This window comes from Giraffa tippelskirchi, chromosome 12 (genome assembly GCF_054371585.1).
Source record: "Giraffa tippelskirchi isolate mGirTip1 chromosome 12, T2T-mGirTip1v1.2.pri, whole genome shotgun sequence".
Lineage (NCBI taxonomy): Eukaryota > Metazoa > Chordata > Mammalia > Artiodactyla > Giraffidae > Giraffa > Giraffa tippelskirchi.
Window position 1 is genome coordinate 71099231 of NC_137286.1, and position 15497 is coordinate 71114727.

General features: G+C 55.2%; 2 protein-coding genes and 1 long non-coding RNA gene across 3 annotated transcripts in view; 1 reads left to right on the forward strand and 2 right to left on the reverse strand.

Moving 5' to 3' along the window:
• The window catches only part of LOC145529707 (uncharacterized), a 1704434-nt gene that overhangs the window by 657041 nt on the left and 1031896 nt on the right, over nucleotides 1-15497 (forward strand). Inside the window, exons 84-85 of the long non-coding RNA XR_014071296.1 lie at nucleotides 256-367; nucleotides 7898-8009. This is a non-coding gene — a long non-coding RNA (uncharacterized LOC145529707). The remainder of the gene's footprint in view (nucleotides 1-255; nucleotides 368-7897; nucleotides 8010-15497) is intronic.
• Nucleotides 2411-6253, reverse strand: LOC145529538 (uncharacterized). The gene is made up of 3 exons (XM_081550118.1): nucleotides 4023-6253; nucleotides 3311-3623; nucleotides 2411-3060 (listed from the first exon to the last, which is right to left on the reverse strand). The coding sequence occupies exons 1-3, from the start codon at nucleotides 4257-4259 to the stop codon at nucleotides 2432-2434; spliced, it is 1179 nt and encodes a 392-aa protein (XP_081406244.1). The 5' UTR covers nucleotides 4260-6253; the 3' UTR covers nucleotides 2411-2431.
• LOC145529571 (uncharacterized) lies at nucleotides 10050-15302 on the reverse strand. Its single transcript, XM_081550156.1, has 3 exons — nucleotides 11665-15302; nucleotides 10953-11265; nucleotides 10050-10702 (listed from the first exon to the last, which is right to left on the reverse strand). Exons 1-3 carry the CDS (start codon nucleotides 11899-11901, stop codon nucleotides 10074-10076), a joined length of 1179 nt encoding a protein of 392 aa, XP_081406282.1. The 5' UTR covers nucleotides 11902-15302; the 3' UTR covers nucleotides 10050-10073.

Consider the following 15497-nt stretch of genomic DNA (forward strand, 5'->3'; position numbering starts at 1 on the left):
CCTGGGGAGCATGGTCACATGACCTGGCCCTGGCCAATCGGTGCGTTCCACCTCCCTGGCCACTGTGATTGGCTCCGGACTGGGGCAGTGCCCAATCGGGGCCCAGGGCCGGGCCTCACGTTGGAAGCCAGGGGAAGACGAGCTCTCGTCCTGCTGGGGTAGGGGAAGGGGTGGGGCCGGGGGAGGTCAGGCTCCAGCAGTGGGAGGGGCTTGAGGTCCGCCTGCGGCAGTTGGTGACCTTCCTGCTCCCCTCAGGGCAGAGCCGCCGGCCTGAGAATGAGGGCGCTGCTGAGCCCAGGGGCTGGGATGGCCCGTTGCTGCTGTGGTCCCAGAGCTCCACCCGAGACCTGACGGAGGCCGTCTGCCCGTGAGTCCTCTCCCGCTTGTCTGTCAGCTTGTTTGAACCATGCTGGGTTTTCTGCCCAGCCGGCTAAGGGGAGTCCCTGGAAATGCAAGGGTGTGGGTTTTGGCAGACTTCAGGGAAGACATGCCAGATGAGCCTGGGAGACTCCAGCTTAATCTGGATTCAGGAGATATCTCTTCGGGCCAGCTAGTAATTGTAGGATAAGCCTAATGAGTCTTCACAGGATGAAGAGAGTAACGTGCCAAGGTAGCAATCGATGTCCTCATTCGAGAGGATGATGAAGCTGGTGCTCAGAGAAGGGGGGAACTTGGCCACAGCAAGGAGGTGTGCACCCAGACGGAACCCCCAGATCCGGCCATTTGAGCTCAGGGAGGCCACTGGTGTGGCTTGTCCCTGTGGCAGGGGCCGAGGCACGCAGCCCACCCTGATTCCTGCGGGGGCCTGACTTGGGAAGTGCCATCTGGTAGCTTTGAGACTCACCAAACCAAATTGCACTGGAGAGAGGAAGGACACCTTCCTTCATCCACCCCCCACCCCCGCCGGATTCCCACATACCCTGACCCCTTTCTCTGGATTTCGGAGCCATTTCCAGAGTCCCGCTCATATGACCTCATTCGAAGTGCACTGTGGACGAGCTGCCATCTGCAGCTGCTACCAGAGCAGCCAAGGGCTTTATCTCCCGAGTACCTCCCTTCCTTTGGAACTTGGGGGCCCTCTACTCCCCACTTGCACACCACAGACCTTTGCTGAGGATTGTGGGGACCCTCACTCAGTTTGCAGCACGTTGTAGCCATCCCTGTCCTCTCAATACCTCCCTTGCAACTCAGCTTGTGAGCTCCTTTGGAGCAGCGTGGCCCACCTGGCTGCAACGGCAGAGACACAGCTGACAGTGAAACAACAGCTTCGATCTGACAGCCGGAAAGCTCTGTCAAAAGGGACCTCCCTCTTCACACCGTAGAGGCTGTAGGAGCCGCCAGGGTTTGGGAACCAGTGCTGGGGCCAAAATGACTCCACAGCTGTTTTCCTTCCTGGGGAGGGTTCTGGCTCGAGTGGGAATGGCTCAAGTCTCCTAAGGTTCTGAAAGCCCACTGTGTGCAGATTCACGGTACACAGAGAGGAGAAGGTGGAGTCCTGCCCTGGAGGTGATCACAGCTCACGGATGAGCCAGGCAGGCAGGCAGGCAGGCAGGGCATGAGAACACCTGAGCTGCCTTCATGAGTGAGTGGTGTGGGGGCAGAGGAAGAGAAGCCGGTCTGCTCCCTCATGTGGTGCCCAGGGCAGGTTGTCCCCAGAGGAAACCCTTACGACGGTGAGGACTCTCACTGCTGTTTCCCAAGGGGTTCCGTCGGTGCGTGTCTTCCCCGGAGCGGTCAGGCCGTCTCTAAAGTACACTGGCCATGGGCATTGCCTCTCCTTGGAACTTCCCATGTGTTTCTCTTTTGTATGGAACAGTGATTTTTCTAGAGGGGTTCTGGGCCACAAGGTTGTTGGGTCATTTGCTAGCCTTCTGTCGTGAAGAACGCTTTCCTGGGCGTTGGGGTGGTTTGTTGTTCCAGCTCCCTTTCTTGGCTTCTTTTGGGAGCTGGTGCAACAAGAGGAGCTCAGCCTCTGCCTTCTGGCTGAGATGTCACCCTTCAAACAGCAATGCCTGCCTGGAGATAATGATGGCATTTGCCAAAAGGGCTTCGTTTGGCACATGATATCTTGAAAGGACGTACACCGTCCTTTCAGCTATCAAAGGCTAGTTCAAATGACATAAAAATGAGAACTCTCCAATGGAGTCTTACAGTAGGTGGAGAGTCCGAAAAAAACTCCTTCAGTCATCTCACTGAGAGTCATTGATTGGGGACACCAAGAATATAGGAAGGAATGCAGAAAGAAAAGATGAAATTGTGGTCAGGATCGGGGGGAGGGATGAACAGGGCCTGCTTGCCTTGAACCCAGGCTTTGTTGGCGGGTGGGGCATAAAGATCGAACGGGTCTGAAACTACAGAGTGGTGATGGTAACACCGTATCACCAGAGTTACACAACAGTGTCCCAAATTGCAACAATGATGAAAAAGTTTACTAATCCCAACTTAACCAACAAAAATAGACGAAACCATACAAAAAGTAAAACATCACCAGAAAGGTGGAAACAAACCAAATGCAAAGCAGCTCAGGGGAAAGGAACTCCATGTCCCCTGGGGGCAGACCGAGTTGCCGGCGTCCACGGTGAGCAGACAGGGATGGAGGCTGCAGAGCCGACCGCTCCCCTGGACATGGTGTTTCCGGCAAGGGCTCTGGGTCTCTGTCCAGAGCAGGGGCTCGTTCTTCCTGCAGGGGCGGGTGAGTCATCGTCGGCGTCTGGGTGTTGCGCGGGAGCCAGGGCAGGCTCTCCCTGCCGAGGCGGTGACTCCTCCTCTGCCTCGGGTTCTCCTGCCAAAGCCCGAGCAGGTACAGGTGCACGTGGAGGTGGAGGTTCTGGCTGAGGGGGTGGGACATCAGTGCCTGGGGCTGGGGGTCCTGCAGGCACGGAAATCCGATCTGCCCGGTGTGCTGGCCAGTACCCAGCTGGCCTGGTGTCTCTGCGAGGGCAAGGCTCGGTTCTCCATCTGCCCTCGGTGGATCCCTGGGTCCTGCACCTGGAGCCACCACCTCTGTAGGCACAGGTCTGGGAAGTGGAGCCTGGTTCCAGTTGGAGGCCAGTGCTAGAGCTGGGGGAGAAGCAAAGTTTGCCCACAGACCAGCCTTGGCATGTGCGTATCCCGGGACAGAAAGCTTCCAAGAGATTCCGAAAGAATACCCAGGGTTGGATGTCTTTTGGGACTGAAGTGTGCAAGATGGGGGTGGGGGTGTGAGGCCAGCGCTTGCTGCAGGCCCAGCAGCATCTTTCGGGGACTCGTCCCTGTGTAGCTCAGCACCCCCTCCCCACACACTCCCGTGCACCAGCCCCAGCGTCCTTACCTCTGTGCTCTGGCGTGCTGGGCTCCAGGTCCTCCTGCTGCCTCAGAGGCCGGGGTTCTCGGGACTCTGGGTCGGAGCCGGGTGTGCTGAGCTCCGTGGCAGCCTCAGACTGGGCCGCCGGGTGTATCCTGGGCGGTGTCTCGGCAGCAGGCCTTCCCCGCCTCCGCTTCGCCCCCGGTGGGGCTGATGCCTCCGTGGGCACGCTCACCTGGAGCCTGCACTGGGCCTCACGGGCGGGGGGTTGGTGCTCCGACCCCTCCCTCCGGGAGGTGGACGGGGTGTCCCCGTCCTCGGCCTCATCACGTGGGAAGCTCTGCAACGACAGTGACCGTCAGCCAGCCGTGCTGGGAGTTTTCCGAGCTGGGCCTGGCCAGTGGAGCCGCTGCTTCTGCCTGCTCGAACTTCTCTTCCCAGAAGGGTCAGAGACGTGTGTCTGCTCAGATCCCCACCCGGGAGGAAAGAGACCCACCTGAGGGTGTGAGGTCAGCCTGGGCGGCCGGCCCTGCCCGCACTGTTCCCATCCCAGCCAGCCTGATCTCCCCTGGGGTGTGGACACAACTTGTCCGCAGGCTTCTGACCCCACATCCGCCTGGACTTCCTTGAGGGAGACACACCCCGAGAAACCCGCATCCACACACACAGGCAAAGGACCCGGTGTTTCCGGGTGGCATGGGAGAGGTGGCCTGGCCCGGCCTGGGGCTCCCCGTGTTACCTTTCTGTTTCTCCGGGCAGAGGGCCAGAGGCCTCTCGGGGGTGCCCTGAGCCAACGTCGACAGGGTGCCCACGCACACTGCCTGTGAGCTCTCCTGAGGCCCCGGCCTCTGGGCAGGGGCAAACAGCAGAACATCCTGGCAGCAAGAGATCTGGCTGGGGGCTCCTCTCCGCTCTGGAGGCCTGGATACCCGGGTTGCGGGTTCTGTTGGGTTCTGTTGCCGGCAGGTGACATCATTTCCTGGGGTTCGTGCTGAGGTCCCTTCCCCAAAACTTCCCAAGGGAATCTCTGGGTTTCTGACTGCTCGACCACCCCCCTTAGGCCATGTGCAGGCACATTGACAGCCACACAGCCCAGCCCACAGCCCTGGGGAGGCCTGGGTGCAGCCAGGGCCTGAGCTCCGAGGACCCCGCTGCTCTCAGACCAGGCTCCTTCTTCTCATAAGTGGTGTGGCCCTGGACAAGCATATGCCCCTCAGGGTTTCCCCAGTCTCTCCATCTGCAGAGTGGGGGTCATTCTCCCATCTGTTTCCTAGGTCTGTCGGCCTACGAGCAGCTCCATGCCTCTCCACCTGGGGCCGATATCACGTGGAGCTTGTGCGCTGAGACTTCAGAAAGAAAGACTCCATCCAGGGCTGACACAGCACAGAATGGGGCAGAACGAGGCCTGGATGCGCCGTGGTACCCAGGAAAAGGCACTGCCCCTCCTGACTGTTTTGAGACCCCACATCCAAGTTGGAGGCCCGAAAGGAAGACTCGAAGGTCTCCCTCTCTTATAGAAAAGAGTAGCCAACTTTCTGGTCCTCTGTTTCCATTGAGATTCTGTTCAAGTGTCCCAGCTCGGCTTCTGCGGGTGGCTGAGCTTCTAATGGCTCCCTGCGTTCTTGTCTTTTCCTCTCCAAACCTTCCGTCCTTTTCCCCCTTCTGGGGTGGATGGGCGCTGTCATTGCTTCTACCTTCGAGACAGATTGATGAAAAGTCTGGACCATCGACTCCTTTCCTCTCTTTGGTTCCGTGTCTCTCTCTGGCTGTGTCCCTCTCTTTTCCTTTCTCGATTCAGTCTGTGTCTTCCTCTTTCTCTCTCGTGTGTGGATGGATGGATGCTAGGAATGCACATGTATATGATTAGATGAGGGTTATGTTTTAGGGATGGGTTAGAGGGAGAGAAAGGCTTTAGGTCGGAGTTGGTCATGGGGGAAGGGTCAAGGGTGGTGGTGGTGTTTCTTGGAATCTGAGTGCTGTGCATTCTTCGTCTCTTTCCATATGAACCCCTTCTCAGATACACCACTTGCAAGGAGTCTCTCATGTTCCGTTTCCTATCTTTTGCATCTGTGAATGCTTAGCTTCTCTGTTGTGAAGAGGTTCCATTGGATGGAAACCCATTGGTGTACTTCATTTCCCTCTTTCCCTTACTTGAAGAGACGCATTTCTACCTCCGCCCAGCAAATGGCAAGGAGACTCTGATGTTAAGGAGCCTTTGACCTACGCTTCTTTCTAGCTATCTCATGACATCAGTCTTTAGGGTGAGGTTTTTCCCCGATATTGAGGTGGTGTGAGATCAAAACCAATAGCGTTCTTCAGATGTAGCTGTCTGGTTTTCCCATGGCCATTTATTGAAGAGGCTTTCTTGTTCCCATTTGGATATTCTCCCCTTCTGTGTCAGAGATGAGTTGACCATGGATGCCGGGGTTTGTTTCTGGACCCTCAACTTTATTCCATCGATCTGGATCTGTGTGTGTTGTTGTATTCCCAATAGCATACTGTCCTGCTGCTGCCGCTGCGGCTAAGTCACTTCAGTCGTGTCTGACTCTGCGCGACCCCATGGCCTGCAGCCTACCAGGCTCCTCCGTCCAGGGCATTTTCCAGGCAAGAGTACTGGCGTGGGTCGCCATCGCCTTCTCCGATACGCTCCTGAGGATCCTAGTTTGGTCGTCTAATTTCCTTTCACACAACCTTGGATGTCCGTATCGGGGCTTTTTCGTCGGATTGTATTGACAATTTAGGCTCTTTTCTGTTTCCGTAACCCCTTTTGCAATTCTTTGTTCGGTGCGACAATGCATTGGCATTTTGGGAGGAATAGCATCCAAGCTGTGGATTGCCTTGTGGGGTTGTGACATCATTTTCCCAATAGGAATTCTTTCAAGCCCTGAGCACAGCTTCTCTTTCCAGTGATTGGTGTGGGCTTGATCTTCCTTCTTCCATCTCTCGCCGTTTTGTGAGAACAGGTCCTTCCTTCCCTTCTGGGTTAGATGGACTCGTGGGTATCACTTCAGTGAATGGCATTGTCAGTGGGGGTGATAATTCCCTTCTCATTGGAAGACTTTGCTGTGAGTATTAGAAATGCAAGTGATTTCTCTTCCCCTTCCTCCCTGTCCATCTCTCAGAGCCACCGGGAAACAGAGGCCTCATCCAGGGTCACACAGGCCTGAGGGAGTGCAACTAGACTGTTGTTTCTTCAGGCCCTCCGTGCTGGACATCATCCGGGATACTCTGTGTGTGTCTTCCTCAGTCTGGTGTCCCTTCAGACCTTTCCCTAGTTTTCACAGGCTTGTTGTGTTGGTGTTCTTTGTCTGTTTGGAGACACATCCTTGAGAAGCTTTGTGTTTCCACTCATTCGTCTCGCGATGTATGACCTGTCTTTTGCTTTTGTAATGAGGTCTTTCCCACAGTAGATATCTTTGATTTTGCAAAGTCCACTGTATTCTCTGGGTTGTTTTGTGGACTGCCTTTTAGTTTTGTGTGTGAAGACTCAAAGCACGTGTCCGGTTTCTGCTCATTGTTCTTCTAGATTTGTGACAAGTTTTCATGGAAACTTTGTCTAGGGATAACTGGAAGTGAACTCGGTGTAAGGTGTCAAGTCTCCATCTCCATTCATGTCATGCCCTGCAGTTTCCAATTCCCTGTTCCTGAGTGGTTTTGGAGACCTTGTGGGAAGTTTGGTTGCATGGGAGTTTGCATTTCCACCTTGAGTAGATTCCCACTGTTCTGCCCTCAGGGACACTGTCAAGGGGGAGTGAGGAGCAGCCTGCACTTCCAGCAGTGACCACACGGTGGGGCGAGTGCTGCTCTCCCCTCTGGGAGCCCCAGGCCACAGGCATCCCAGTGAGGAGCCAGCTCTGTGCTCGGCTGAAAGGAGTTAGACTCTCAGGAGCCTCTGAGCCCTTGCCTTTGGATCACCCAGGGTGGGCATTTACTGTGACAGAAAAAAATTGCCCTGAATTCCATGGACGGAAGAGCCTGGCTGTGTAGAGTTCGTGAGTTGCCGTGAATCAGACACAACTGAGGACACAAAAACTCAATAGACTAAAACACTTTTGGGGGGTGGGGGGAGTGAAAGGGGGTGATGTGGGGTTTTTTTGTCGTATATAATAGCCAAGGGAAATCTAGTTTAAACCTAAATTCACATAGATGGGAAAGGTATAGCTCTCCGTCACCCTATTAAAAAAAAAAAAAAACTACTTAACTTTTCTGAAAGTTTATTTAGTAGCTTCCTTGAGCAGTTCATTGTGAAGCATTTTTTTTTTTTTTCTGTGACATCGGCCTCATTAAAAAGTACGGTTTGCCTTTACTGGATAATTTTGTTCATTGGTTTGTTAGGGAATCTTGGTAATATTTGAGTTTCCTGGGGAGCATGGTCACATGACCTGGCCCTGGCCAATCGGTGCGTTCCACCTCCCTGGCCACTGTGATTGGCTCCGGACTGGGGCAGTGCCCAATCGGGGCCCAGGGCCGGGCCTCACGTTGGAAGCCAGGGGAAGACGAGCTCTCGTCCTGCTGGGGTAGGGGAAGGGGTGGGGCCGGGGGAGGTCAGGCTCCAGCAGTGGGAGGGGCTTGAGGTCCGCCTGCGGCAGTTGGTGACCTTCCTGCTCCCCTCAGGGCAGAGCCGCCGGCCTGAGAATGAGGGCGCTGCTGAGCCCAGGGGCTGGGATGGCCCGTTGCTGCTGTGGTCCCAGAGCTCCACCCGAGACCTGACGGAGGCCGTCTGCCCGTGAGTCCTCTCCCGCTTGTCTGTCAGCTTGTTTGAACCATGCTGGGTTTTCTGCCCAGCCGGCTAAGGGGAGTCCCTGGAAATGCAAGGGTGTGGGTTTTGGCAGACTTCAGGGAAGACATGCCAGATGAGCCTGGGAGACTCCAGCTTAATCTGGATTCAGGAGATATCTCTTCGGGCCAGCTAGTAATTGTAGGATAAGCCTAATGAGTCTTCACAGGATGAAGAGAGTAACGTGCCAAGGTAGCAATCGATGTCCTCATTCGAGAGGATGATGAAGCTGGTGCTCAGAGAAGGGGGGAACTTGGCCACAGCAAGGAGGTGTGCACCCAGACGGAACCCCCAGATCCGGCCATTTGAGCTCAGGGAGGCCACTGGTGTGGCTTGTCCCTGTGGCAGGGGCCGAGGCACGCAGCCCACCCTGATTCCTGCGGGGGCCTGACTTGGGAAGTGCCATCTGGTAGCTTTGAGACTCACCAAACCAAATTGCACTGGAGAGAGGAAGGACACCTTCCTTCATCCACCCCCCACCCCCGCCGGATTCCCACATACCCTGACCCCTTTCTCTGGATTTCGGAGCCATTTCCAGAGTCCCGCTCATATGACCTCATTCGAAGTGCACTGTGGACGAGCTGCCATCTGCAGCTGCTACCACAGCAGCCAAGGGCTTTAGCTCCCGAGTACCTCCCTTCCTTTGGAACTTGGGGGCCCTCTACTCCCCACTTGCACACCACAGACCTTTGCTGAGGATTGTGGGGACCCTCACTCAGTTTGCAGCACGTTGTAGCCATCCCTGTCCTCTCAATACCTCCCTTGCAACTCAGCTTGTGAGCTCCTTTGGAGCAGCGTGGCCCACCTGGCTGCAACGGCAGAGACACAGCTGACAGTGAAACAACAGCTTCGATCTGACAGCCGGAAAGCTCTGTCAAAAGGGACCTCCCTCTTCACACCGTAGAGGCTGTAGGAGCCGCCAGGGTTTGGGAACCAGTGCTGGGGCCAAAATGACTCCACAGCTGTTTTCCTTCCTGGGGAGGGTTCTGGCTCGAGTGGGAATGGCTCAAGTCTCCTAAGGTTCTGAAAGCCCACTGTGTGCAGATTCACGGTACACAGAGAGGAGAAGGTGGAGTCCTGCCCTGGAGGTGATCACAGCTCACGGATGAGCCAGGCAGGCAGGCAGGCAGGCAGGGCATGAGAACACCTGAGCTGCCTTCATGAGTGAGTGGTGTGGGGGCAGAGGAAGAGAAGCCGGTCTGCTCCCTCATGTGGTGCCCAGGGCAGGTTGTCCCCAGAGGAAACCCTTACGACGGTGAGGACTCTCACTGCTGTTTCCCAAGGGGTTCCGTCGGTGCGTGTCTTCCCCGGAGCGGTCAGGCCGTCTCTAAAGTACACTGGCCATGGGCATTGCCTCTCCTTGGAACTTCCCATGTGTTTCTCTTTTGTATGGAACAGTGATTTTTCTAGAGGGGTTCTGGGCCACAAGGTTGTTGGGTCATTTGCTAGCCTTCTGTCGTGAAGAACGCTTTCCTGGGCGTTGGGGTGGTTTGTTGTTCCAGCTCCCTTTCTTGGCTTCTTTTGGGAGCTGGTGCAACAAGAGGAGCTCAGCCTCTGCCTTCTGGCTGAGATGTCACCCTTCAAACAGCAATGCCTGCCTGGAGATAATGATGGCATTTGCCAAAAGGGCTTCGTTTGGCACATGATATCTTGAAAGGACGTACACCGTCCTTTCAGCTATCAAAGGCTAGTTCAAATGACATAAAAATGAGAACTCTCCAATGGAGTCTTACAGTAGGTGGAGAGTCCGAAAAAAACTCCTTCAGTCATCTCACTGAGAGTCATTGATTGGGGACACCAAGAATATAGGAAGGAATGCAGAAAGAAAAGATGAAATTGTGGTCAGGATCGGGGGGAGGGATGAACAGGGCCTGCTTGCCTTGAACCCAGGCTTTGTTGGCGGGTGGGGCATAAAGATCGAACGGGTCTGAAACTACAGAGTGGTGATGGTAACACCGTATCACCAGAGTTACACAACAGTGTCCCAAATTGCAACAATGATGAAAAAGTTTACTAATCCCAACTTAACCAACAAAAATAGACGAAACCATACAAAAAGTAAAACATCACCAGAAAGGTGGAAACAAACCAAATGCAAAGCAGCTCAGGGGAAAGGAACTCCATGTCCCCTGGGGGCAGACCGAGTTGCCGGCGTCCACGGTGAGCAGACAGGGATGGAGGCTGCAGAGCCGACCGCTCCCCTGGACATGGTGTTTCCGGCAAGGGCTCTGGGTCTCTGTCCAGAGCAGGGGCTCGTTCTTCCTGCAGGGGCGGGTGAGTCATCGTCGGCGTCTGGGTGTTGCGCGGGAGCCAGGGCAGGCTCTCCCTGCCGAGGCGGTGACTCCTCCTCTGCCTCGGGTTCTCCTGCCAAAGCCCGAGCAGGTACAGGTGCACGTGGAGGTGGAGGTTCTGGCTGAGGGGGTGGGACATCAGTGCCTGGGGCTGGGGGTCCTGCAGGCACGGAAATCCGATCTGCCCGGTGTGCTGGCCAGTACCCAGCTGGCCTGGTGTCTCTGCGAGGGCAAGGCTCGGTTCTCCATCTGCCCTCGGTGGATCCCTGGGTCCTGCACCTGGAGCCACCACCTCTGTAGGCACAGGTCTGGGAAGTGGAGCCTGGTTCCAGTTGGAGGCCAGTGCTAGAGCTGGGGGAGAAGCAAAGTTTGCCCACAGACCAGCCTTGGCATGTGCGTATCCCGGGACAGAAAGCTTCCAAGAGATTCCGAAAGAATACCCAGGGTTGGATGTCTTTTGGGACTGAAGTGTGCAAGATGGGGGTGGGGGTGTGAGGCCAGCGCTTGCTGCAGGCCCAGCAGCATCTTTCGGGGACTCGTCCCTGTGTAGCTCAGCACCCCCTCCCCACACACTCCCGTGCACCAGCCCCAGCGTCCTTACCTCTGTGCTCTGGCGTGCTGGGCTCCAGGTCCTCCTGCTGCCTCAGAGGCCGGGGTTCTCGGGACTCTGGGTCGGAGCCGGGTGTGCTGAGCTCCGTGGCAGCCTCAGACTGGGCCGCCGGGTGTATCCTGGGCGGTGTCTCGGCAGCAGGCCTTCCCCGCCTCCGCTTCGCCCCCGGTGGGGCTGATGCCTCCGTGGGCACGCTCACCTGGAGCCTGCACTGGGCCTCACGGGCGGGGGGTTGGTGCTCCGACCCCTCCCTCCGGGAGGTGGACGGGGTGTCCCCATCCTCGGCCTCATCACGTGGGAAGCTCTGCAACGACAGTGACCGTCAGCCAGCCGTGCTGGGAGTTTTCCGAGCTGGGCCTGGCCAGTGGAGCCGCTGCTTCTGCCTGCTCGAACTTCTCTTCCCAGAAGGGTCAGAGACGTGTGTCTGCTCAGATCCCCACCCGGGAGGAAAGAGACCCACCTGAGGGTGTGAGGTCAGCCTGGGCGGCCGGCCCTGCCCGCACTGTTCCCATCCCAGCCAGCCTGCTCTCCCCTGGGGTGTGGACACAACTTGTCCGCAGGCTTCTGACCCCACATCCGCCTGGACTTCCTTGAGGGAGACACACCCCGAGAAACCCGCATCCACACACACAGGCAAAGGACCCGGTGTTTCCGGGTGGCATGGGAGAGGTGGCCTGGCCCGGCCTGGGGCTCCCCGTGTTACCTTTCTGTTTCTCCGGGCAGAGGGCCAGAGGCCTCTCGGGGGTGCCCTGAGCCAACGTCGACAGGGTGCCCACGCACACTGCCTGTGAGCTCTCCTGAGGCCCCGGCCTCTGGGCAGGGGCAAACAGCAGAACATCCTGGCAGCAAGAGATCTGGCTGGGGGCTCCTCTCCGCTCTGGAGGCCTGGATACCCGGGTTGCGGGTTCTGTTGGGTTCTGTTGCCGGCAGGTGACATCATTTCCTGGGGTTCGTGCTGAGGTCCCTTCCCCAAAACTTCCCAAGGGAATCTCTGGGTTTCTGACTGCTCGACCACCCCCCTTAGGCCATGTGCAGGCACATTGACAGCCACACAGCCCAGCCCACAGCCCTGGGGAGGCCTGGGTGCAGCCAGGGCCTGAGCTCCGAGGACCCCGCTGCTCTCAGACCAGGCTCCTTCTTCTCATAAGTGGTGTGGCCCTGGACAAGCATATGCCCCTCAGGGTTTCCCCAGTCTCTCCATCTGCAGAGTGGGGGTCATTCTCCCATCTGTTTCCTAGGTCTGTCGGCCTACGAGCAGCTCCATGCCTCTCCACCTGGGGCCGATATCACGTGGAGCTTGTGCGCTGAGACTTCAGAAAGAAAGACTCCATCCAGGGCTGACACAGCACAGAATGGGGCAGAACGAGGCCTGGATGCGCCATGGTACCCAGGAAAAGGCACTGCCCCTCCTGACTGTTTTGAGACCCCACATCCAAGTTGGAGGCCCGAAAGGAAGACTCGAAGGTCTCCCTCTCTTATAGAAAAGAGTAGCCAACTTTCTGGTCCTCTGTTTCCATTGAGATTCTGTTCAAGTGTCCCAGCTCGGCTTCTGCGGGTGGCTGAGCTTCTAATGGCTCCCTGCGTTCTTGTCTTTTCCTCTCCAAACCTTCCGTCCTTTTCCCCCTTCTGGGGTGGATGGGCGCTGTCATTGCTTCTACCTTCGAGACAGATTGATGAAAAGTCTGGACCATCGACTCCTTTCCTCTCTTTGGTTCCGTGTCTCTCTCTGGCTGTGTCCCTCTCTTTTCCTTTCTCGATTCAGTCTGTGTCTTCCTCTTTCTCTCTCGTGTGTGGATGGATGGATGCTAGGAATGCACATGTATATGATTAGATGAGGGTTATGTTTTAGGGATGGGTTAGAGGGAGAGAAAGGCTTTAGGTCGGAGTTGGTCATGGGGGAAGGGTCAAGGGTGGTGGTGGTGTTTCTTGGAATCTGAGTGCTGTGCATTCTTCGTCTCTTTCCATATGAACCCCTTCTCAGATACACCACTTGCAAGGAGTCTCTCATGTTCCGTTTCCTATCTTTTGCATCTGTGAATGCTTAGCTTCTCTGTTGTGAAGAGGTTCCATTGGATGGAAACCCATTGGTGTACTTCATTTCCCTCTTTCCCTTACTTGAAGAGACGCATTTCTACCTCCGCCCAGCAAATGGCAAGGAGACTCTGATGTTAAGGAGCCTTTGACCTACGCTTCTTTCTAGCTATCTCATGACATCAGTCTTTAGGGTGAGGTTTTTCCCCGATATTGAGGTGGTGTGAGATCAAAACCAATAGCGTTCTTCAGATGTAGCTGTCTGGTTTTCCCATGGCCATTTATTGAAGAGGCTTTCTTGTTCCCATTTGGATATTCTCCCCTTCTGTGTCAGAGATGAGTTGACCATGGATGCCGGGGTTTGTTTCTGGACCCTCAACTTTATTCCATCGATCTGGATCTGTGTGTGTTGTTGTATTCCCAATAGCATACTGTCCTGCTGCTGCCGCTGCGGCTAAGTCACTTCAGTCGTGTCTGACTCTGCGCGACCCCATGGCCTGCAGCCTACCAGGCTCCTCCGTCCAGGGCATTTTCCAGGCAAGAGTACTGGCGTGGGTCGCCATCGCCTTCTCCGATACGCTCCTGAGGATCCTAGTTTGGTCGTCTAATTTCCTTTCACACAACCTTGGATGTCCGTATCGGGGCTTTTTCGTCGGATTGTATTGACAATTTAGGCTCTTTTCTGTTTCCGTAACCCCTTTTGCAATTCTTTGTTCGGTGCGACAATGCATTGGCATTTTGGGAGGAATAGCATCCAAGCTGTGGATTGCCTTGTGGGGCTGTGACATCATTTTCCCAATAGGAATTCTTTCAAGCCCTGAGCACAGCTTCTCTTTCCAGTGATTGGTGTGGGCTTGATCTTCCTTCTTCCATCTCTCGCCGTTTTGTGAGAACAGGTCCTTCCTTCCCTTCTGGGTTAGATGGACTCGTGGGTATCACTTCAGTGAATGGCATTGTCAGTGGGGGTGATAATTCCCTTCTCATTGGAAGACTTTGCTGTGAGTATTAGAAATGCAAGTGATTTCTCTTCCCCTTCCTCCCTGTCCATCTCTCAGAGCCACCGGGAAACAGAGGCCTCATCCAGGGTCACACAGGCCTGAGGGAGTGCAACTAGACTGTTGTTTCTTCAGGCCCTCCGTGCTGGACATCATCCGGGATACTCTGTGTGTGTCTTCCTCAGTCTGGTGTCCCTTCAGACCTTTCCCTAGTTTTCAAAGGCTTGTTGTGTTGGTGTTCTTTGTCTGTTTGGAGACACATCCTTGAGAAGCTTTGTGTTTCCACTCATTCGTCTCGCGATGTATGACCTGTCTTTTGCTTTTGTAATGAGGTCTTTCCCACAGTAGATATCTTTGATTTTGCAAAGTCCACTGTATTCTCTGGGTTGTTTTGTGGACTGCCTTTTAGTTTTGTGTGTGAAGACTCAAAGCACGTGTCCGGTTTCTGCTCATTGTTCTTCTAGATTTGTGACAAGTTTTCATGGAAACTTTGTCTAGGGATAACTGGAAGTGAACTCGGTGTAAGGTGTCAAGTCTCCATCTCCATTCATGTCATGCCCTACAGTTTCCAATTCCCTGTTCCTGAGTGGTTTTGGAGACCTTGTGGGAAGTTTGGTTGCATGGGAGTTTGCATTTCCACCTTGAGTAGATTCCCACTGTTCTGCCCTCAGGGACACTGTCAAGGGGGAGTGAGGAGCAGCCTGCACTTCCAGCAGTGACCACACGGTGGGGCGAGTGCTGCTCTCCCCTCTGGGAGCCCCAGGCCACAGGCATCCCAGTGAGGAGCCAGCTCTGTGCTCGGCTGAAAGGAGTTAGACTCTCAGGAGCCTCTGAGCCCTTGCCTTTGGATCACCCAGGGTGGGCATTTCCTGTGACAGAAAAAAATTGCCCTGAATTCCATGGACGGAAGAGCCTGGCTGTGTAGAGTTCGTGAGTTGCCGTGAATCAGACACAACTGAGGACACAAAAACTCAATAGACTAAAACACTTTTGGGGGGTGGGGGGAGTGAAAGGGGGTGATGTGGGGTTTTTTTGTCGTATATAATAGCCAAGGGAAATCTAGTTTAAACCTAAATTCACATAGATGGGAAAGGTATAGCTCTCCGTCACCCTATTAAAAAAAAAAAAAACTACTTAACTTTTCTGAAAGTTTATTTAGTAGCTTCCTTGAGCAGTTCATTGTGAAGCATTTTTTTTTTTTTTCTGTGACATCGGCCTCATTAAAAAGTACGGTTTGCCTTTACTGGATAATTTTGTTCATTGGTTTGTTAGGGAATCTTGGTAATATTTGAGTTTCCTGGGGAGCATGGTCACATGACCTGGCCCTGGCCAATCGGTGCGTTCCACCTCCCTGGCCACTGTGATTGGCTCCAGACTGGGGCAGTGCCCAATCGGGGCCCAGGGCCGGGCCTCACGTTGGAAGCCAGGGGAAGACGAGCTCTCGTCCTGCTGGGGTAGGGGAAGGGGTGGGGCCGGGGGAGGTCAGGCTCCAGCAGTGGGAGGGGCTTGA

What these genes read in the sequence shown, in the direction of transcription:
- LOC145529538 (XM_081550118.1), bottom strand. Translation starts at nt 4,259, where the DNA reads ATGATGTCACCTGCCGGCAACAGAACCCAACAGAACCCGCAACCCGGG. An exon ending in CTGCCCGGAGAAACAGAAAG is followed by an intron (nt 3,624 to 4,022) that starts GTAACACGGGGA and finishes CTGTCGTTGCAG; the next exon opens with AGCTTCCCACGTGATGAGGC. An exon ending in CAGCACGCCAGAGCACAGAG is followed by an intron (nt 3,061 to 3,310) that starts GTAAGGACGCTG and finishes CTTCTCCCCCAG; the next exon opens with CTCTAGCACTGGCCTCCAAC.
- LOC145529571 (XM_081550156.1), bottom strand. Translation starts at nt 11,901, where the DNA reads ATGATGTCACCTGCCGGCAACAGAACCCAACAGAACCCGCAACCCGGG. An exon ending in CTGCCCGGAGAAACAGAAAG is followed by an intron (nt 11,266 to 11,664) that starts GTAACACGGGGA and finishes CTGTCGTTGCAG; the next exon opens with AGCTTCCCACGTGATGAGGC. An exon ending in CAGCACGCCAGAGCACAGAG is followed by an intron (nt 10,703 to 10,952) that starts GTAAGGACGCTG and finishes CTTCTCCCCCAG; the next exon opens with CTCTAGCACTGGCCTCCAAC.